This window comes from Protomyctophum parallelum (assembly GCF_964188405.1).
Source record: "Protomyctophum parallelum genome assembly, chromosome: 8".
In the NCBI taxonomy this organism is placed as follows: domain Eukaryota; kingdom Metazoa; phylum Chordata; class Actinopteri; order Myctophiformes; family Myctophidae; genus Protomyctophum; species Protomyctophum parallelum.
In genome coordinates, this window is record NC_139703.1 from 27,370,661 (window position 1) to 27,394,513 (window position 23,853).

The 23,853-nt window shown below is 42.3% G+C and overlaps 1 protein-coding gene across 1 annotated transcript in view; it reads left to right on the top strand.

Annotated features, from left to right (window-relative positions):
* The first annotated feature begins 6,905 nt into the window (after positions 1-6,905).
* Positions 6,906-23,853, top strand: part of nampt2 (nicotinamide phosphoribosyltransferase 2) — a 27,141-nt gene continuing 10,193 nt past the window's right edge. Inside the window, exons 1-4 of the mRNA XM_083770439.1 lie at positions 6,906-7,163; positions 14,957-15,092; positions 21,895-21,998; positions 23,309-23,437. Of these exons, the coding sequence (XP_083626565.1) occupies positions 7,116-7,163; positions 14,957-15,092; positions 21,895-21,998; positions 23,309-23,437 (417 nt within the window). The 5' untranslated portion in view covers positions 6,906-7,115. The remainder of the gene's footprint in view (positions 7,164-14,956; positions 15,093-21,894; positions 21,999-23,308; positions 23,438-23,853) is intronic.

Genomic DNA, 23,853 nt, shown 5'->3' on the forward strand with positions numbered 1-23,853 from the left:
TTTGGTTGCTTTGAATGCCAGCATCAGAGTTTTGTATTCTGTGCGGTCAGCGACCGGGAGCCAATGGAGGGAGTGGAGAAGCGGGGAGACATGTGAGAATGTTGGCTGGTTGAAGACCAAGCGAGCTGTTTTGGATCAAATGGAGAGGCTTAAGTGCGCAGGCCGGTAGGCCAGTAAAGAGGGAGTTACAATAGTCAAGTTTTGACATGACTGATGTCTGGATAAGGAGCTGGGCTGACTCCTGGGTAAGGAAGGGTCTAATTCGCTGAATGTTATGTAAACCTACAGGATCAAGTGACAGCTGTAATGTGTGCTTTGAACGAGAGCTGACTGTCCAAGACAACACTGTCTGAGGCTGAGGCTACCATGGCGTTGTCAATGGAAGTAGTTAGCTCCCGCATGCTGGGGCAGGACTTCAATGGGAAGAAGAGAAGCTCTGTACAGTAAAGCTACTGTATGAGCTACAGCATACACTAACACTATAGTGCTATGTGCTGTCTATACGTAATCTAATCTAAATATAGGTTAAGCCTTCGCATATAGGCCTGTAAGGTCACTGGGTTTGTCAAAACAACCTTGGTATCAGCCAACACCCTGGGTTGATACTACAAGCCAAACCAGCTGTCATTCAATGCTAACACAATGATCGTCATCATCAATTCAGTCATAAGGAAACTTCGTGGATGTCTAATCTAGGAATGTTGTGCAATAGGCTATTGAAAAGTTGCAAAGGTACTCATTCCCTTTCACTTTCGCAAATATTATTATAATTAATTTATGTATGAATAAATAACCTATTCTTTCTTTTGGGTGCTGTGCTGATCCACCACAGTGCTTTGTTGTGACTGCAGGGTATTAAAATATCACTGCATGTATTGTTATACAAGCTGGAGTGGTGCGCCCAGCGGCGCAACACGGACCGAACGCTAGGGGGGGACATATAGCAAAGCGGCGCCGCCGAAAAATCCGTCCCCCCCGTCCCCCCCACCACCCTAGGAGAGGGGGGGATGGGGGGGTCTAACCACAAACGTGGGGTTATGGTTAGGGTTTGGGGTCGAACTACAGAGAGGTTGTTCCAGTGACTCAATGTACATACAAAACTGCGTTTTGGCACAGTTATTATTATTATTATGAATTACCTGGCTGTGATTCCTCCTCCTCCCCATTTGTCTCAAAACGTAAAAGTTTAACCACATTATCAGCAGCGCCTCGAACAGGTCAAAACTCACTGACCATCTGATCTGTAAGTTAGCCTATCCTATAAAATGTACAACACCTGGGAGGTTTTCAGGAGAGGATGTTTTAATGTAGTTTAGTTCAACCCATGCAACTCGAGAGGAAAGAAAAACCTGCAGCGCCTTACCTGGTCTTGACAGTTAATAGCGGCGTCGATCTCCTCCTTTCCCCAAATCCCCCAAAATAATAATATAATTCCCAAAGTGGGGTCCGGGGACCCCCAGAGGTACAACTACATGATAGTTTGTGGCATGTCATGTGGACGCTCTCAGTTTTTTTAATTAACATTGATTATCAATTGGAGTCCCACCGCTAGAAATGGTTAAAATAGGGTCCGTCCGAGCTGTATAAATCTTCTCTTATGGGGGTCCTCTTCTCTTCAAATGGGGGGGGTCCGCAGGCTAATACGTGTCCATTTGGGGGTCCTTGACATGAAAAGGATAAAGTAAATCCATTCATCTATTGATCGTCTGACGGTGCCAAAGTGGTGCGTGACACCAAAAGTGGTGTCCTATTGAATTCTGTTCCTGTATTATTAGAATCATTACAGAGTGCAAAGCACATTGGGTCACTGATTGCGGTGTAACAACTCCCAACTTCCGAAAGTTGAGAGAACGGGCCAAACCATTTTGGGATTTAAACAGGGGTGGATCAAATATATGCTTCAAAATATATCACGTTTATGAACGCAGGATTTCAAAAGTATTACTCCTAAGATAACTTTGGAGCCAGGGGGGGACCCCCCCAGCCAGGGGGGACCCACTAACACATCTGGGGGGGACCAATGTGAGGCTGGCAGGGGACGAAACCCCTCCGTCCCCTACCCTATTGCGCCCCTGCCGTGCGCCTGTCAGCAGGGTGTGTTGGGCGGGAGGAGTAGGAGAAAGGTAAAGTGATTTACTTGACTTGACCAAAGGTAATAGTAGTAGTTCATTGTATGATGTATCCCATGTACTCAGACTTTTGCACTTCAGGGGTAGCGGTTGAACAGTTGTTTTTTCCCCCTTTTTTTTTTGTTGCTTTTCTGCCTTTATTGAAGATGGACAGGAAAGTGGGAGGGAGAGAAGGGGAGAGACATGCAGCAAAGGTCGTCATGAACGGCGGGACTCGAACACAAAACACAGGTCAGGCCAAAGCCTATGTGTTATGCGCCTGGACCGCTAGGCCAGCGGGCGCCCCGTTAGTTGAATATTTCTGTTGAGTATCTTGGCCTAAATCCAAATAGTTTACAAATTACAAAAGTTGTTCCAGAAATTGGTCTGTAATTGCTTGCTTGGTCTGGTCAGTTAAAAAATATTATGATCACAGTTTTCCGGCTTTGTGGAAATTTGCCACCTTATGGGTTTAATAAGAGTACTTTAAAACAAATCCAAGCCAGTGATATCACTGGTAGGCAAGTTTAGTAGCTCTATTTTTGATTAATGCAACAACAATGGCAACTATTTCAGCGTCCTAATTTTCCAGGAAGTGAAAAAGCCTTTTCAGACTGGGAGCAACTGACACAGGCGTTCTCGCCTGGATCAGTGATGTGTCTGCTCATGATCGGCGCGGCATGCGTTGCGTAAAAAAAGACAAAAAGCTCACCACAATCCAGGTAATTAAGTCGTAATTAAGTCGTGTCCAAAATAAACGCACGCATTGAAAAGGAATGAATAGGCGCATCAGTCGCACCCCATCTGAAAATGCCTAAAGGCTGTAGTTTCATTTAACTTGGAATCCCCATCGATGATGTCATTGTTAAACAGGTTTTCTCAACTGTCCATACAGTACCACACCACATTTTCAGCCAGAGGAAGTAGACAGAAATGAGACTTAATGAGAATGAGGACCAATAGGGTATGTGCGTGATATCATCATCAAACCAGGAAGTTATGCAGGAACGCCTACTGAGTGGCTAAAAACTACTTTCTGGCCTCGACAGCCCATACATCCACACAGAAAAGTCATATCTGATTGCATTAAACAACATTAAACAATGTTAAACTCACTTTGCATGTTGCTTTGCCACTCGATTTGCCACTCGATGTGCCATTCACTTTAAAGGACAACTTTAGTTTTTTTCAACCAAGGCTCATGTTTTAGGTTGTTATTAGAGAAAAAGGTGAGTGTATTTCTTTTCTCCATTTGCTGCTTTCTTCGTTTTTAGGGATTTTAGCTGTTTTTGACAGGGGGGCTAAATATGTATTTATTTACAAAATGTTATAGCAATTAATTTTTTTATTATTTACTATAGTCCTAATAGATTTGGCCACAAAAGATAACAGGATCTACTGAATGTGTCAAACTGACATATTGAGCCTATGACACACAGTGTGGCCTACTTCACATTCAGTAGATCCTGTGATCTTCTGTGGCCAGATGTAATTTAGGGGTCTAGTAGGACTATAGTAAATAGTAAAAAAATAAATCGCTATAACATTTTGTAAAGAAATACATATTTAGCCCCATGCTCGAATGCCCCCGCCCCCCTGTCAAAAACAGCTAAAATCCCCAAAACGAAAGAAAGCAGCAAATGAAAAGAAATTAACATCTTTTACTTTCTCTAATAACAACATAAAACATGAGCCTTGGTTGAAAAAAACTAAAACTAGGAATTTTCACCGAAAACCCGACTTTTGACAACTTCTGCACCGGTTCCCAGTGGTTTCAAATGGCTGTTTAGCCTCATTTCAGAACTGCAGCATCACTCCCAATCTTCCGCCGTAGCCTGAAAACCCACCTTTTCAGACTCCATCATGGCCCATAGCACTTACCCTAACCCCTTAGATAGCATTTCTGTTGGCTTAGATAGCATTTGACACAGACTTATAGCATGTTATGTAGACAGCACTATAATTGTATTGTATATAGTCATAGCACGCCATATAGTACATATGTATAGCATAGTAGTAAATATGTATAGTATATGTATAGTTTCATTATATAGATATTCCACTGTTACTTTCTTAGCTTACGCATGTTTCATGATATTGATAAATGCTTTTATGTGATGTATTCCCATGCTTTTGTTCTTGCTTAAATGTAAGTCGCTCTGGATTAAGAGCGTCTGCTAAATGCCTAAATTGTAAATTGTAAATTGTAATTTCAAAATGGCGCAGACCACCACCTGAATGAAACGCATAGCGTGACGCATGTGTAGGCAGAAGAACACAGTGCACACATTGAAAAGCAACACAACAGAATTTGTTTTGTGATAGCCTATGAGTCTGGGCACACTTGAGCCAACAGGCGCGGCCAAAGGAAGCTGACTCCCGGCTTTTTAGACAGCTGGTAGAAAAGAAGCTCCACCCACGCGGCAGGTTGCCGCGTCGGCCAGATTCCCGGAAAAGCTTGCCTGTCGGCTCAAGTGTGCCCATGCTGACAGTGTGCCACTTCGAGACTCTCAGGGCGGGGTCTGCACCCTTTTTGAAGTTTTTGACGCTATTATTGCGACTGTAGGTTGCAGTTTACTATGAAAACTTGCTAAACCTGTCCGTCAGTCGGGTCACGCCTCCATATATGGTTGTCAGAACATCACACCTCGTGACATCACGTCTCGTGACATCACGCCTCGTGACACCGTATGCTCCATATATGGCTGCCTCCATATATGGTTGTCAGTCCATAACGCCTCGTGACATCACGACCCGTGACATGCTCCATATATAGCCGTCTCCATAATGAAGACATGGACACGGGATCATCACCAAGATCTGCATATATGGAGCTGGCCAGCAACTCTACATCTGACCTCCACCTCAAACCCTTATCTTCATATATGGAGCTGACCTGTTCTGACATTCCTACCGCACCTGTCCTTCCTCTTCGATGTCTCCCTTTTGACTGATACCTGTCCATTCAAACCCTATATGGGCCCTTCATCAGGTATCAGATACCTGATGAAGGTCGTTTAGACCGAAACGTTGCCATCTGAATAAAACTATACTGTTATAAGTGAAGACAGTGTGCGGGACCCTTTTCTTCTCATGATTCGCATTTGGTTGCCGGCTCCGACGCACCTGTCCTTGTAGGTGTGCACAAGGCCTTTTCGCTACAAAATTAAACGTAGACTTCCCAGTACATTGACACACTAAACCTTTGTGCACTGTTCCGTGGAAGTACAAAATCTCACTTTGCTACATTACTAAATGCATGGTCAGGAACCACATGCAATACCTTCACGGTCAACCAGTGGCTGTTGCATTTGTGTTGGGATGGGATATGGGCTAAGATATTAATTATTGCTTTTGTAACACTTGCTTGTTATGCAATGCATCCCATATACATACCACTGTTTCTCAACCGATGGTCCACGGACTACTAGTGGTCCATGGCATAATAGGCCTGCAGGTGGTCCATGGGAAAATGTTTTAAAATATAAATAAAATGCCTATTTGTTAAATGTATTAAAATGTGTTTGAATAATACAGTATTTCAAAAGTCCATCAAATGCAAGAAAATATTTGAATTAATAGTTAATAAAAGGATTGAAATTAAAGCATGCCTGTTAAGGGCTCTATTTCATTCGTTGCACAATACTACGTGCAACAAATTAGATCAAGCCCAGGCATTATTAAACTGAAATATATGAGTCGTCCAGAGCCAATAATATTTATAATTTTTTTGAGAACCACTGATCTATTTCCCATCCCACGGTTACCCTATATCCTTATTCCATTCTATTACTTTATCCACCCTTCCATTAAACTCAGGCTAACTGACAATATAGAGCAGACACATGATGACATGATTATATATGGGCAGGGCACATTTCCTGATAATGATGACAATCAGGCAAACTGGTACACACGGCCGGATTAACACCTCTGAGGGCCCCTGGGCACTGAAGCTTCACCCGCGTGCAACATTTTTGCTGTTTTTTGGAGCCGTTTTGGGGCGGTTTTATGCCGATATATTGGCCTATTTCCGGTCGCCTACCCCCCCCCCAGAGTGACAGCCAATCTAGCGCATTGTTGCTGCTTTACACACACAATTTGCACTTTTCAGCTGCCCTTCTCACCAACAAATGCAACAATAAAACACTAATCTTTTTAGACACCATTTATTTCATTCGGATTAGCAGGGACATTTTCTGTGTCTTTTTTTTGAGGGGCCCCTGGTGCCCAAGGGCCCCTGGGCACGTGCCCAAAGTGCCCATATGGTAGATCCGGCCCTGCTGGTACACTGTTCTGTGGAAGAAAACACAACATCTTCACTTTAATAGGGACTACAATACTTGCAATAGGCCTACCTCCTTCTTTTATATACGTTGGCTTGGGTCCAGAGGTCCCCAGATCCTACTTTGAGAACCACTGTTAGAGACTCTCTGGGGTCTGCAACCTTTTGGACATGAAGTGCCAACTGTGCCATCGTCACTGCCATGTCTCTATTTTCTCTTGATAGTCAGTGTGTGCCGTATCAACATTAAATTACATTAGAACACCACATCTAAAGAAAATGTCCATTGTCCAACATATTTAGATTTTCCACATAGACCTACACAGTACACAACATTTGTTTTGCCTGGTACCCAAGTACCCTCTGCTGTATTGCCTGTTAATGGCCGCTGGTCAGCGCTGTCACGCTAATTGCTGGTGATGACGAACCACGGGGCGGTGCTGAACGTGCGACGTGCCTTTTGACATGCACACTCGCCCCGCCCCTTTTACAACCCCCAGTCCAAAATGCAATGCTTATAAGACCGCCGCATTTCACAAACGAAAGATTTTTTTTACCCGAGATAAAATTACTAAAATCCGAAGGACAAAACCAAGGACAAAATCACGTTCCTCATTCTACCCCGTTTTAATTTGCACCACATCCGTCCAATTTTGGCTTGAAAGAGGGGAGGGAAGACGAGGGAAGACATAAAGTCACATTCAGGTCATTCATTCACAACAATGGCAGCACACGATTTTAATTTCTTGCTGGCGACCGATTCTTACAAGGTGAGTGGTCTGACCCGCATGTCCTCTTTGACATTTCCATACGTTTGTTACAAATGTACAGTGGTGTGATGTTTCTGAATGCCGAGAAAGGCCGAATCTGTTTACAAAAATAAGATCGTTGTATTGTTCTTCATACTTAGAAAAACTCCTGTGTTGTGATACAATACATACACAAGGCATTTATATGCAAGACATTGCATTATACCTAGCTAATATTGATGAATAGGTCACGGTGTAGCAGTCAGACATGACTGCGTTCAGTTTCATATTCAGTTCATACACAGTGTCGCATTTGATGAGCCAGGCAGGTCTTTCGAGGCAGCTAATAGCATGAATTCCCCCCCTAAAGTCGGCAATGTTTGTTGTTCTCGACATCTCAACATTATTTGAAGTGTCTAAAATATTCAATTCATTCAATTCGAGTTGCTTTTGTGAGTGGACTGGTAGTGGTAACTGACCATATTCATATTGTAGACTACATTATTTACCGTGTAGTAGTTTTGACATTTTGCCCTCTCTAATGTTGTTTGTGTGCAAAGCATCGCATATCGTAACATGCCTGTATGTTACGTCATTGTGTAAGCTTATTTTGAAATGAAATGTATAATTTGCATAATTTCCAAGTCCTCCCACCCAGTCTTCTCACGTAGCCTACGGTTCTTCTCACATTGACTGACTTATAATATATAATAATATTGCAACATAACAGCTAACGTTGAATACTGGACTCAATTCATGTAGTATGGATCTCAAACCATTTCTCTTTATTTTTTTGTATCGTTTTTGTTTCGTTTCTATGTTTCTGTAGCAATTGGCTATTGTTTACATTTTTTGTTTCACTTCAGGCAAAAGAAAACAGAAACTGCCTGTAGCCTGAAGTGTTTCCAAATGCATTTTCATTTGTGAGCCTACCCTACCCCAGTGATAGTGGTACAGTAGGTACATTTGTGAGCCTACCCCAGTGATAGCGGTACAGTAGGCCTACATGGCATACCCTTCGCTCAGTGACTTTAAATGTCAGATGTCACAGTTAGATGTCACACATCTGGTAAAATGCCAAAGGTCTTGATGATTACTGCCTGGCTGTTATATTGGCAGTGCACCTAGTACCAGCTAACTAACCCCTGAAAATGGGGGAGACAATGTAAGGCTACTACAGTGTTGGGACATTTTGTGTGTGTGTGTGTGTGTGTCACACACCCTATCTTGATTTTGAGAGATAATATAAGGGACTACATCACATGCAGACATAATTGCTGCCTTATCATTGTTGCGAAACACTTCCACGAGGAAAATGAAACCTAACTAATTTCACACACTGAACACTGGGCATACATAGCCTGGGCACCATTTCATTTAGGGTATATGATCCTGTCGGGAGCGGATGATATCCTTACGTCATGTTGTAGTATTGTTTTGTAGTCGACGGGCAGGAACAACAGGCGGCAACTTCCTTTTCCCTCAAACCGATTTTTCTCAATAAAAGCTACAGGCTACGAGAGCTTTTATTGAGAGGGAAAAGGAAGTTGCTGCCTGTTGTTCCTGCCTGTCGACTACAAAACAATACTACAACATGACGTAACGATATCATCCGCTGGACTGGATCACACAGACTTTTGAAACAGAGACCAGGCTTTCCTCCGAGGTGGTGGAAAGCCTGGTGAGGCGAGGTTAGGGCTCAGACATATGTGGCCGGTTAAGACTCACCCGTGGCTCAGACATACGTGGCTGGTTAAGACTCACCCGTGGCTCAGACATACGTGGCTGGTTAAAGGCCTATTCATAGTCTGGATTTTCGGTGGTGTGGTGACCACCTAGCTCTGTTCCATAGCCTTCCTGCTTCGATTCTGCAAATTTCTGCCCTGCAGTAAGGCTATGCGACTTACCGGTTTAAATCTCAAATCAAAATCAGACCAGTCTCTCCTCTTTAGTGGAAATCTCACGAACGTTTGACCTACTCACCAATACAAACACGGGTTGTGTCAATAGAAAGCCTACTTTCCTTAGTGGAAGCACTCTGAGCCCCCCACCACACGTATAAACGGTATTTTTTGGCCAGAAAGGGATTTTTTTCCACCGGAGGAAAAATATTCTCTATGAGGCAGTTCTCTGGGCAATATCAGTAGAGGGCGCAGCGGAGTAACTAAAAATGTTTTTTTTTCCCGGTGAAAACAAAATCCCCTTTTGGCCAAAAAGTACAGTTTATATATGTGGTGGGGGGCTCAGAGTGCGTTCACTAAGGAAAGCAGGCTTTCTATTGACACAACCCGTGTTTGTATTGGTGAGTAGGTCAAACGTTCGTGAGATTTCCACTAAAGAGGAGAGGCTGGTCTGATTTCGATTTGAGATTTAAACCGGTAAGTCGCATAGCCTTACTGCAGGGCAGAAATTCGCAGAATCGAAGCAGGAAGGCTATGGAACAGAGCTAGTGACCACCGCTCCGGTGGTGAGCTGACCACCTGAGCTGAAATAACGTTGAGCGGTGGTGAGTAAAAACGGAGAGAAGGGCTGGAGCGGTGGTGGTGGTTTGCTCTTCACCGCGGCTCGTGACGTCATGTTGTAGTTCGGTGGTCACCTCACCACCGAAAATCCAGACTCTGTATGAGCCTTTAGACTCACCCGTGGCTCAGACATACGTGGCTGGTTAAGACTCACCCGTGACTTCCACGTGAGGTTAGGGTTTGGGGTAGGGTGTCGGACTATTGCATGTCTGACTGTTAGGACGTCGGACCGCACAGTTTTCACAGAGCTATTTGCACTTGTTTTAGAGATTATAGTTTATTTAAGCAGCTTAGTTTTCTTTAAAAAAAAAACATAAATCACTCTTGACACTGAGCCTTTAATGTGGTATTCTTGAGACTGTAGCTGTTGGGTTTTAGTGTACAATTAATTTCACTTGCCTTTTACTTGTAATTGGTGTTGTTTACAGTAAAGTTGAACCTTGAACCTGGCAAAGTGGTTTGCCATGGAAGTTTGTGCACCTTCATGCTCCTCAGAGGGGGTGACTCTTTCTGATTTGTGTGACCCCATGACCTTTCATCTATCTATCTCATGATCTAATTAGCCGTTCGCTAAGTCCCACCCAAGCCCGTTCTTGGCCAATACCACGTTAGCGACGGTTACTAGGTAAGGATCCTGGTCAAGCTTTCAATTCTGCTCAAAATGGTTAAGCAGTGTCAATAAATATATATTTGCTTTAGCATGTGTGGACCTCAGAAAGAGGGTTTGTTTTCTTACCTTGTTATGAGCAAACTAGTCCATTCCATGAATTATTTCGCAAACTCATTGAAAACTCAACAATAAATGTCAACGTTGTATTGTTTTGACTGTTTGTGTAGAAAGAAGATCCTGCCTACGCGTAGGCAGAGTAAAAAACGATCTGATTGGTCCAACACCCACTCCTGAAGCGTATTATTGGAATGCCATGGATGTAAACAAACCTATTTGATGTCGTCCGCCTGTCACTAAAAACCATACACAATGGACGTGTTTGAGGGAGACACTTTAGAAGACCCTTTAGGAGAAATGTCTGGGACTGCTCGTCTGCGAGGCTGCAGCTGGGTGCATCTCAAACAGTGTGGCGACTTGTTTACAAACGAAACCTCGCAAGCTTGTCCCAGAGAGAGTTGGGAACACCGTGGTATAGTATATCTCTGACCAAAATAGTTACTTTATAAATCTATCAAAAGACGAAAATAAAACTGCATGAGTTTTCCTGATGTCATAAACTGTCAGAATCAGCTTCTGTTGTGGTCGCTTATATGTGCTAAAAGAGTGACTTTGAGAGCTGTTTCCCCGTTACAATGGAGGTCTATGAGAGCCTATTTTTATTTCTAATATTTACTATTAAACTGCACAATGGAGCGAAATAATTCATGGAATGGACTAGTTTGGTAACGAGGTAAGAAAACAAAACCTCTTTCTGAGGTCCACACATGCTGCAGCACATACTGTATATTTATTGACACTGCTTAACTATTTTGACCAGCATTGGAAGCTTGACCAGGATCCTTACCTAGTAACCGTCGCTAAAGTGGTATTAGCCAAGAACGGGCTTGGGTGGGACTAATTGGCAGTTTGCCATTAAACATGCTGAGAATATTCAGGGTCCCTGAAGGATTGAACCCTACTCATTGTGTTGACCCTGTGACCTTTCGTCTAGACTTAAGGCAAACAATTTCAAAATTAAATTGACAGATTGCTATGACATTTAAGGTAAAATTATATATGTGGGAAAAGTCAAGAATAAAACGTAAAATAAAATCTTGGACTTCGATTTTGAGCTTATATTTTGGCACTAGACGGCTCCACTAACGATATATATCAGCAATATACGTGTATACTTCATTTTCCAATTTATGTAGTGTTACAGACTATCCTTTTGGATGAAATTATGTAGCCCACTGACTCACTGTACTAGCCACTAGGACTGCCCGATTCAGAAATGTTTTGGTTGAATCGAATAGCTTTATATTATGTGACGTCAAGTCAGCTTATACTGCCCTACAAAGCCAAAGCCATGTACAGCAACTAACTACGGGAATCTTTTTGGCAGATAATGGGTTTAAAAGTGTTCTTGATGTAATTGTTTATCCCCCAAAATCACAAATGCTTTGGGATGCGCATGCTTAAAGTGAATGGCACATCGAGTGGCAAAGCAACATGCAAAGTATGTTTAACATTGTTTAATGTTGTTTAATGCAATCAGATATGACTTTTCTGTTTGGATGTATGGGCTGTCAAGGCCAGAAAGTAGTTTTTTGCCACTCAGTAGGTATTCCTGCATAACTTCCTGGTTTGATGATGATGTCATGCGCATACCCTCTATTGGTGTGTACAAAAACGTAGCTTACTGCACATTGGCTTTGTCATTTTGAGTGTGGGACGTCCCTTCTCTGGCCCCCACACAGTGTCCCCCCTACATCCAACCAACATGAAAGCGCTCTTCTTCCTGTTCAACAGGCCTTTAATGTCCACATTGTTCCAGGGCTTGTTGTTGGAGAAGCACTGAAGCAGCATACCTTTTTGGTGTGTACTACAGACAGTGCTCTCCTTGCATAACCTCATCATCCTCATGTAATCCGTTAGTACAATGGGAGTGCCATCAGTGTCCTGTTGTGGACTCTCGGAAAAGAGTCCCAGTCTGTTCATTAGTTGTATTCCCTCAGGTCCTCTTCCACCTCCTCAGACCACTGATGTACCCTCCCGGTGGGGGCGTGCTGCTGGGTCCTCTGTGGTGGTCTGATGGGGGGTGGGTACTGGTAGCATTGTCTACTCTAGGCTCAATTCCACTCAATTTTTTTTTCATATGAAATCTGTTGGGGGGGGGGGGGGGGGGGGGGGGAATCGGGTCAGTATAGTGTCTGGTGTTTCAAACGTGTAGCATTGGTAGCAAGCACACAACAGTACATGGTCTGTGGCAAACCCGTAATCACATAACTGTCAATACTTTGTCTGATTAGGCGAGGGACAGTGTCTGGACAGAGACGCACACGTTGGCTCCTCCCACTTAAAAGAATGAGAGGGATGCGAGGATCAACTGTGATCACATGTCATGGCAGAGGTGGGAAAAGATGCAAAATTATATTATACTATAAATCTGACTTTTATTACTAATTTGCTGATCACCAATCGAGTCATTTGGAGTGCATATCGGCCGATCACTGATCGGTGGCCGATTGATCGGAGCATCTCTACTTCCCACCCCACCAACCACCACTGCCACCAGTGGCGGTTGGTGGGAGGAAAGAAGGGCACAGTGCCAGGGGCCTACTGAGTTGTACATTTTGTGTCACACACAGCCCTACTGCTTAATATCTAGATAACTTTCATGTGTGAATGAGGCCTAGACTCATAATCTTTGGCACACTTGCTTTTCTGTAAACCGTGGTGATTGGTTCCACAGTGGCCCATTCTTGATTTGTATAGGCTCTAATTTATGTAATCCATGGTCTCAGAATTAGTGAGTCATTAGCCAATAGCCACCTGTTGCATAACGGGTTCCACAACAGTGAGGATGTGGATTACAATGTGATGCCTGCTTGAGGGCTTTCACCAGCCCAAAAAAAAAACGAATGTGCAAATTAGTAGGGCTGTTGAATAATTAATAATGAATAACCAGCGTAACTAGTACACCGACTCATAACTGTACCATACTCATACTATGGTGAGCAATGGCTTTTGTTCATTGGGAATGCATTTAGGCAAGGGGGTGCCCCCCTGGCTTTGGAATAGCAGAATAGCGGCACTGGCATTACATGTGAGACAAACCCACTTGGAATGGGAAATGGAGTGGGGGGGGGAAAGGAATTGGTAGAGGTTTTTCCCCTTCCTATATAACTTTGTAATGCAACTGCATTGTGCATTTGAGCTGGTCAATCAATTAAGTCACCTTAATTCAAGTGTCAGATGCCATTTATTTTTCATATATATTTAAATGATATATAATGTCATGTGTAGCTGTACAGCCTTTGTGATCTACTGGTATATTGCGATCTACTTTATGGGCACCACTGATTTGAGGCCTACTGTATACTGGCCTGACTGAAGCTACAGTATATTTGTCCATAATCCGAGTATGGGATGTATATGCATAGTGTGCCGTGCAGGCGTGCACCCCCCAACTACCTGCAGTAGTTACAGTATGTGTAGACACACAATATTACCAATCTTTTGGCCGAAAATGTGTATATATTTCTTTTGTCGCCGTGGTTACGTCTGGTTACTTCTGTAGAATTCCTGTCATGATATGAGCGTGACCCGTGTTGTTTGTGAATCGCCATTGTAGCTATAACCCATTTTGGGCGGGAACCCCTTTTGGTGTTGGCATTACGTTATGCTTCAGCTATTGAAAAATAGCAGATCTACAAGCTTGTAGGTCTGCTATTTTTGAAAAATCGAAGAACCACTGACATAGAAAGTATAGCTTTTTCAGAAAAGGAATCTGTAGAAGACATTTTTAGAATCTGATCTCAGGTCAAAATGGGATAATAAGTAATAACGCCTACATACTAGTAGAACTGTGAGATGAGCTGTGAGATTTCTTCCCAAATCAGCGGTTTGAAATGTGGAGGAGGAAGAAATGGGGGGGGGGAAGTAAAGTGTCCCCAAGTGAGGGGCTGTTGCTCCTGATTATTTAATTTGGGCTCAACCGGCACAAAGAGAGGCCTGTGCTTAATGTTGTCATCACCCTAGCCTCTGAATCCCAAATGAAAGCAGAAAACATGCTTACTGTACACGCTAGCATCACGTTGAACATCTAACTAGGCGATCCTCAGTGTTTTATTTTGGAACATTTCTTCCATTTTATGTAGTGCAAATCCGATAGGTCCCCAAACCTTTTTGCCCGTGCAGCCCCTGTTACCTCCTAGTCCTGACCCAGCTGACGCACCCCCCAACGCTAAGTCTCGTTGGCCGAAAATGATAAATTATTAATATGATTATGGCAAATAATCACAGACTGTCACTGCACTGAGAGACATACAGGTGCTGTATATTCCCACAGCTGCTCTATACATATCCTTACAACAGTGTTTTGCCGTTTGTGCTAAATAACACCATAAAACCGACATTACCCTTTTCATGTCACGCACCACCTAGAGGGCGTTCGCGCACCACAGTTTTGGAACCCCTGTTCTATATAGTCTCTGTACTGAATGATAAGATTAGACATTGATACACTTGCCTATACTCATTTAAGATCTAGGCCTAGGGCAATGATTCAAATATTTTATGTTTACTCCCTACTGTCTGTCCTTGCTTAACCTTTGTGTCCATTTCTCTCTCTCTTCCAGATCACACACTACAAACAGTACCCGCCCAATGTCAGTAAAATCTACTCTTACTTTGAATGCAGACGCAAGATAGGTTCCCAGTTCAATGAGGTGGTGTTTTTCGGTCTTCAGTACCTGCTCAAGAAGTACCTGGCAGGTACAGTACATCCATACTTGACTATAAACCACCTGGAGTTAAAAGTTGTTCTGATTAGGACTGGCTCAATATCGTGATATGAGATTAGACATCGTCTGGAATTTTGAATGACGTTATATGGCATATGTGTTGTCTTTTCCTGGTTTTAATCACTTAAGCCCACTTGCTCAAAGATGGTGAAAATAGCCAATATGCAATGTGTCGCATCATAACGCATTGTGATCCTGTAGACAGGCTATTTTTGCTATTTGGTTTAAACAAAAAATATTGTGACATTTGATTTTGTCATATGGCCCAACCCTAGCCCTGATGTCATCAGGAGATCATGTACTTCATAAATAAACAAGCATATGAATAAACTAATCTATTAAATACAGGTTTACTTTAAGGTGACTCACAAAATACAAGTTCAGTTGTATTACAGCTAATTCACTTTTTAATGTGTAGGAGTACTATACAGTAAGTTAGTAACTGTCTTTTGCTCATGATCTGTCAGTTTCCAGTAGCATGTCTAGACTGTCAGAAGGTGCTTTGAAGTCATGTCTGGTGTTTTTGGCTCTATTATCAGTAATACCTATAAGGCTTTCAACTTCAGTTGTTATGGATACAATGGTGATGCAATAGGCATAAGTAGAGGTGGTGCTTTTGGGTAGAGGCATCCATTATACTGTAATATGCTACCCTGCAGCAACAGCATCACATTCCAGATACCAATGTACAGCAATGACACTACTATATATATATATATATATATATATATATATATATATTATATACGGTATAGCAAATGCTCCACAACAACACAAGCACCAACAACAAAACAGGGGTTCCACTGCTCCAGTAAACGTTGTTTGTATGTGCAGAACTGCACATCAGGGTCATCAATATGTCTGAACATGGGAAGAACAAATAAATCAGTGGCAAGACTTTTTTTCTTTTTTTTTTACGAAATATATTGTCCATAATTTCTTCTTTTTTAAATATTCACAATGTAATCTTAAATGCTTTTGAATAATATTAAATAAAGTGTCAGGACGACATGCTAATTAGTGGCCCCTTTTCTCCTGCAACTGTACTGATAAGACCCAATTATTGAAATCCCAAACATGGAATATATTGTGGCGTTTGCATGGTCCACAGTCTTCGCTGGATAACTAAACACTTTAACCCTGACATCCCAATAAAGAACCCAATATATTAATTATTTTTGATAAGTGGCTTGTTTTAAAACGTGTAGCGCAGTGGAATAGAGTAGACGCTATGGCACATCAAGAGTCTGTTAGCACTGTGCAGGTTATACATTTGTGTTTCTGGTAATATTATTGATCACTTGTTTTTTCATATCTGTGGCAAAGATATAATATTAATGGAAATGTCCATCACTAGCTGGCATGGTGATGGCATGACCATATATTATATGGGGCTTGACTGACTGACTGACTGACTGACTGACCTGAAATGCAGGATTTCATAGTAAATGTGACCTGCCGTCGCAATGATTATTGATGGTGGTGGCAAAACTAATAATTTGAGTCTGGATTTATGTACAAGTATAGCATGCACTTTATACACAAGACCAAGACCAAAACCAGACATTGAATTAAAAGATTTGATTATTGCAGTCTGCTTGAGGTGTAATGCATCTTTAAAAATAATATCAGACAGTGGCACTGTTACATATAAACTGAAACCTATCATCTCCTACAGTAGACCTCTTCCCTTCTCTTTCTCTTAGCATGATGTCACACACACGCACAATCGCACATGCATGCGCACAGGGAAAACAAAAGCCAGTGACCTCACGGCTCTGGGGCTGAGAAATATTGGCTCCAATGGGGGGAGGCGTTTCATTCATGTCAGCTGTCAATTACTCAACTCAATGAAAGCCAATGGAAGCCGATTTGGGCTGTAATAAATCAGCCCATTTTAAACTATTGTGTTTTTCCTGTAACTATTTGATGTTGCTGCTTTAGATTCTACCAGAAGAAAGTATCTCTTCTAAAACATTTAATAATAATTTCTCATTCTTTACTCTATAAGATAGGGAGGGCTAGCCCATTGATACCAGCCATCCAGGCACAGAGACTTAAGAGGGACATTTGCAGCACCAAAGACAAAGTACCCATTATGTGAACAAGCACGTTCAAGCTGGCCAGAAGTCTGTACCAATTTGCAGAATTTCTGTTGTCAAAGTCGCTTACAGACATGAAAGTAAATGCTGTAGAAAACGAGAAACACTGCTTAGTCAGCAATGCTGGAATGTGTCTTTGACATCTTGTTGCTTGGCTGAAACTAAGGTCACATTAATTCTCTCACCTAATACTTCGGTAGACTACTAGACTCGATGCGAATGGGCGCAGAAGTTGGGATTCTTGCATATTTAATTTGCTGCGGTTTGCCTTCACACTGTGCTGTCATCCGCAGCAATTGGAAACGCAGCAGAGGCCTTATCAATGTGTTCAATTCATAAACTATAGCCTACATGGTGAAATCTATGGTGTTTTAAAATTATAACGGCACACATGCATGTGTCGTGTCGGGCATGGAGGCACAGCGCTGAGCGCATTGAGAACAGACGGCAGCACAAAATGTGCTGCCGTCTAAAAGCTATGTTTCTATGTCAGTCGTTCTTCGATTTTTCAAAAATAGCAGACCTACAAGCTCGTAGCGCGCCACTCATATGAGCTTGTAGATCTGCTATTTTTCAATAGCTAAAGCATAGCATAATGCTAACACCAAAAGGGGTTCCCGCTCAAAATGGGTTAAAGGAGAATTCCATGCTAAAATGCTTTTTTTATCTTTCTTACCTTTCTTTGTAGTCGTTACGTCCCCACCAAAGAGGTCCAGGTGTTTTTTTGTACAAAAACTCCTTATTGGCTATTTCCCCTACCATAAGCCCTCAATGAATTGCATTGAATTGAATGGGGCTATGGGGTGTTGTGCTAATTCGCTTATTTCCATAAAAAAAAGTATTACAGTGTGCCGCTTGGGATATTATTTACATTATGAAGAGAGGATATATACAAACAAATAATAATTTTGAGCGATGGAAATAAGCGAATTAGCACAACACCCCATAGCCCCATTCAATTCCCATTCCATTCAATGCAATTCATTTAGGGCTTATGGTAGGGGAAATAGCCAATAAGGAGCTTTTGCACAAAGTAATACCTGGACCTCTTTGGTGGGGACGTAACGACTACAAAGACAGGTAAGAAAGCCTTTTAGTAAGTTAGTAATACAGTGCTTGTATGCGTTTCCTTAAGCAATTGATAAATGTACTCGTCCTCATTTCGACCAGGGCTTCAGTCTCCTCATTCGACCACGTCTATCCTTTGCACTGGCTCCCAGTAAATGATAGAATTCATTTTGAAATTCCTGTCATCACACACGGAACCCTCCATGGTCAGGCACCCCCATATATTTGTGAATTGTGACTTACTCCACCCATATGTTCCTAGAAGGCCTCTGAGATCCTCATCCCAAGCCCTGCTGGTCGTTCCACCCACAAGGCTAAAAACTAAAGGTGATCGAGCCTTTTCTAGTTTCGCCCCCCAGGCTATGGAATGACCTCCCGGATCACCTGAAATCTGTGGCCTCAGTGGACCTTTTTTTTTTAAACATTTAAAGACCCACCTTTTTAGACAGGCCTTTGCAACATAGTGCTTTGCTTTATCTTTTTATTTTTAGTTAGATTCTTGGGATCGTGATTTGATTCACATTCACAATCGATTCTTGATTTGAAATGATTATGAATTGTTCAGGATATACTGAACTGCTGTGCAGACAAATTATGATAAATTATGGCATGACCATGAAAGTAGTGTCCTGTGTAGAGGATTATGTAAACAAACAGGCCTGTAAGGCATATTTGTCGAATCAACTGTGATTACAATAGTGTTTAAATTGTTTAATCAACTGATTGTGATTACAATACGAGACAAAAGACAAAAAGTAGGCCTAGCGTATATTCATGCTATGCTCAGAGTAATCTTTGGTATTGCAAGAAAAAGGTGGATTCCAAAGGTGGAAAGGTGGATTTTCAGGCCTGTTTTAAATGCAGCCAATGATTTACATGTTTAAGGGATGGGTCAGGGGCCAGGACATTCCACACTTGGGTGAAACTTAGTTTAACCCATTCAGGCCTGACGTCGAAATTTTAAATAAATGTTTTCTAAATCATGACAATTTTCTGAAAGATTTGAGGCACATTTTAACGATTAAAAAAAATAGCAGACCTACAAGTAGTGGCGTGCTATGAGCTTGTAGATCTGCTATTTTTCAATAGCTAAATAATGAATGAATGAGCCCGGCTGGAAAGTGTCCAAGTGGGAGTGTCTAAGTAGGAGAGGGTGGGGCTTAGCTAAAGGTGTTCTATAGGTGGGTGCAACCACATCGTTGTTGTCGCTCCCTCTAGTATTGTGGCTGTGGGTGTCGCTCACGTTTTTAGGTATTAAGTCAGATATGTGTGTATAGACTATTGAAGGCAAAGTTGCATTTAATATTTTCAAAGCCAATCCCATTCTACCCTTAGCCATCCTAGGCTAGCAAAATGTGTTGGAAAAAGGTGGGTCGAGTTATTTTGGGAGGTTTGAAGCTTAGTCTTAGGCCCTTTCCCAATTCCTTTTTTAACCCTACCCCTCAGCCCTTGCCCCTTCCCCTTGTCCCTACATAATGAGTGTCAACAAGGGGTAGGGAGATAAATCATCCCCCTAGGAATTGGAACGTCCCTAAATATTGAACGTCCCTTGTAGATATTGATATAGGCCTAAAACCTGTTCTCAGAAAATAGCTGATCTGCAAGCTCACTACAGGCCAGTGGTCCCCAAACTTTGATGGCATTTCTGTCTCTAGGACCTCCAATTTATATTGTAAAATCAATGTTAATTAACTCTGATAGTGTACAAACTATCATTTAGCCCATAACCCACTTTGGAAACTACTTTACATTTGATTTAAGCTGTAGAGATGGAACGTAAATATAACATTGCTGTGGTTATGATGAAATAAATATATTGTAATTTTGTCTCATGTTGGTAGCCCACCATGCAGAATGCAATTCAGCTAGATATAGCTCATTCTGACACCTGCTCAACAGTTGTACCTGATTCATTCATTATTGTATTAACAGTTTGTATAGCATGCGTACAGATATATATATCATATACAGGGTTAGAAAAAGGAAAAACAATTTACAGTAGCCTATAGAAAGAAGGGGCTGTGGTCACTGTGTTCATTGTTTTTAATATCATTAAGAACAGAGTAATTTTCTATCAATGAAAATGCCATCGTGATTCATCTCCATCCAATGTACAGTCTGCACAGCAGCTTGCAGTCTGTTCCGTAGCTGGTTTGCCTGGGGGAAAAAACAACACCACTGCTAATTAGTTATGTAAGTTTTGCAACTTGTGGGGATTAGCTTAACATTGGTCATGATAAAACCATAGCTATCACTGCAGCGAGTAGCCAACGTTATGCAGTGACAGCGTTATGTAGGTACAGTAGGCTATTTCACGGCTTTTAAGAGCTCCAAAACTGCAGAATGTTGACATATCGTGGTCTGGGGGGTCGGACTGATGCCTGCTAATAAGCTAGCTTGCATCCGAGTTGTATCACCGGCGCACCGGCGATAAATAAAAAAGAATAAAGCCGATGCGGCGCCAAATGAATGGGTAACGTTGTATGAATGCAACGCCGTATCATATCGTTAGTTCACGTGAGGTAACGTTAACCTTTGCTAGAGATTGCGATATTTTTGGCGATGCAGATTGTTAATACATTAAAATAATATTGGTTATTATAATATTTTTCCATAATAAAGGACATAAAAGGCTTCTTACCTCATCCGCCTTTCAGCCCTCAGTGATGTTGCTCCGTTTGAAGTCCCGTCGAGATATCCCTTCAAACGAAGGGGATTCTAACCCTCGCCCTCAGCCCTACCCCTCCATCCAAAGACAATTGAGATAACCCTTCCCCCTCACGTGAACGCGCATAAGCAAGGGCAAGGGCTAAGGGCCAGGACGAAGGGGGGAATTGGGATTGAGCCTTAGTCTTTAGTGACATTGAAATGTTGGAGAACCAAGTGGCATAAAGATTCTTTGTCAAGGTCAAGGATATACCCCAAATAGGTAGAGAGAATATAAATCTATAAATCATTTGCATTTACCTTACTGAGAAAATGTTATGGACCAAAAATGAATGGATTCTGTTTTTACATACAGTATGTGTAGTGACAGTTTTGTGTACAAAGAAGCTATACGCACACCAAAGTCCTGTTATCAGAAAGCCAAGTATGGATTTTGTTGAGTTCAGAACCTGCATTTTTTTGTACTCTTAACATAATACATTGTGCCATCAATATAGCGTGTAGGTTATACACGCCTGGCCCTTACTTGGCCTGTTCGATTCTACCCTGAAAACCTCTGCTCCACCTTCACATTTTCCCTCACAGCTTTACTGCTGTCTCGATAACAAACACATGCTATGAGGAAAACGGTATTCTGTCCTTTTGAAAATCGGCATGAGATTTTCAAGGCAGTCCGATAAGGAGGCTGGTGTGATAGTGGCGTGGCGTGTTGTTTGGAATGTGTGAACAGTGACCTCTCTTACCCTGGAAAACCGAAGCACATTTTTACTTTCCAAATGTCATTAGGTTTGACTCTCACTCTTTTGTGTAATTTCTTGTTTTTCTGTTTGTGTTGTGTTGTTCTTTGCTGTCCTTATTTAGCTCCGCTGCTTGCTTGCTTGCTTGGCTGGGCTCGCTGTCGCAGTCAGTAACTCTGCGTTTCTTTAATCTCCACAGGGCCGGTCATCACCGAGGAGAAGATTCAGGAGGCCAAGCTTTTCTACCTGATGCATTTCAGACAGAGTGTGTTTGACGAGGAGGGCTGGAGGAAAGTCTTAGAGGTATTGAAAAGGTGCACTCACCCTACAGTGCCCATTTATATATCATGGGCCCAATTTTCACCAGTGCTTTTAAGCACCATCTGGTGGAGGGCTCAGAGCGCCGCACTGTCAGTGCATTGTCAACGGCAGGCACCTTAGTTTAAAGGCCGATTTGGCCGGAACTGCCAGTCGGGAAGTAAAAATCTGTCCCGCGATTGTCGTTTAATCCACCCAAAACATACTTTTTGTAAGCTAGGATCATATCATTTGGAGAAATGAGCCGCAAATCAAGCCTTTGCTCAAAAAAAAGAAGAATTAATCAATATTACACGAGAGGGTGTGGTTTAACGTGATTATTGCCACGACAGGTGATGCGGTCAGGAACGAGTCTTTTTTTACTATTTTGAAAAACACTTTTGAATAGTTTCAAATAGCCGATCTCACAACGTGTTGATGTAGATCGACTAGTTGAATAAATTTTTTTAATGTTTTTCAAAACGGTAAAAAAAAGGGCAAGTAGGGCCCATATCTTATACCCTGTTCCCGCCAAAATTGGCTCACTTTGAACACCTGCAAAAAAGAATGTTGTCACATTCAGTGTCACAAGTGCACCAGTGAAGTGCCTGTAAGTAGCGCTCTCTCTCTCTCTCTCTATCTCTCTTTTGTCTCCACTCCACCAGGCCGATGGGGAGAGCCTATTATGGGTCTTTACGATTTTTCATACTTTTCATAAACACATTAGGCCCACATTCCCACTAGGCCGAGAAAGAAATGTTCAAATCGGTCTCATGGTGGCGCTAGAATAGGCTGATTCGCGTCTTTTCCTATAACTGCACCAATCTGCATAAAACTCTATGCACACTCCCTAGAGGCCAAGGAAAAACATCTGGCCTGCATTTTTCAAATCTGCCTTTTTATAGCGCCACCAGACCAAAATAATGCCAAACAATGCACGCCCACAACAAACGTTCCTGTCCTGGTGAAGACCTGTGCTCAGAGGAGCACTTTCTAGTTATTATTTAATATTTACAGATTGCACATACTTTTAGGGCCAATGGCAGTGAAGTACACTGTAGAGTTCGTGCCCTAGTATTTCCTCTTCCTTCACTAATCAGGAGAAGCTGAGCTGTCATGTTTACATCGTTGATCAGAGCAGGAACCAATAAATGAAATGTGACTGTGGCTGCAGAGTCATTTGTACCGGGAATGAGTGCCGATTGTAACCTTTCCCACTAAACACAAAAGCCAGATGTTAGTCGGTGAAAATGGGCCTTTTGTCAAGTGGGAAAGTGGCTTTGTGCTTACGGCCAATGTGGTCGCTGTTCCTTCAGAAATATGATGGCCGCCTCCCTATCCGGATCAAAGCAGCCCCTGAGGGAACCATCGTACCCAGAGGAAATGTGCTCTTCACAGTGGAGAACACAGACCCCGACTTCTTCTGGCTTACAAACTACATTGAGGTAAATATAGACTTTATTCTGTCCTGTGACAACCCTGGATTCAACCCAGTGTGGGGACTCAGTGGTGGGATCAGAATCAGATAACAACTTGGGAGTACAATAAGGTGTGTGTGATAACAACTTGGAGTACAATTGGGAGTTGTGTGTGTGTGTGTGTGTGTGTGTGTGTGTGGTGTGTGATGTGTGGTGTGTTCTAGGAAAATAAGTGAGATGTGGTTTGAGAAAGAACAATTTCCGAATTCTAGGAAATATGTGGTGTGTGTGTTGTGTGAGAGAAGATCACATACAGGCTTTTTATAGGTATGACATTTATAGGGGATTCACACTATGGTCCCGGGTGCGCACTCGGGACCACTTGGCAGATGTTGTGGTAGGTGTGAATGATGCGTACCGTTCCCGGGAGCGGATCGCCCAAC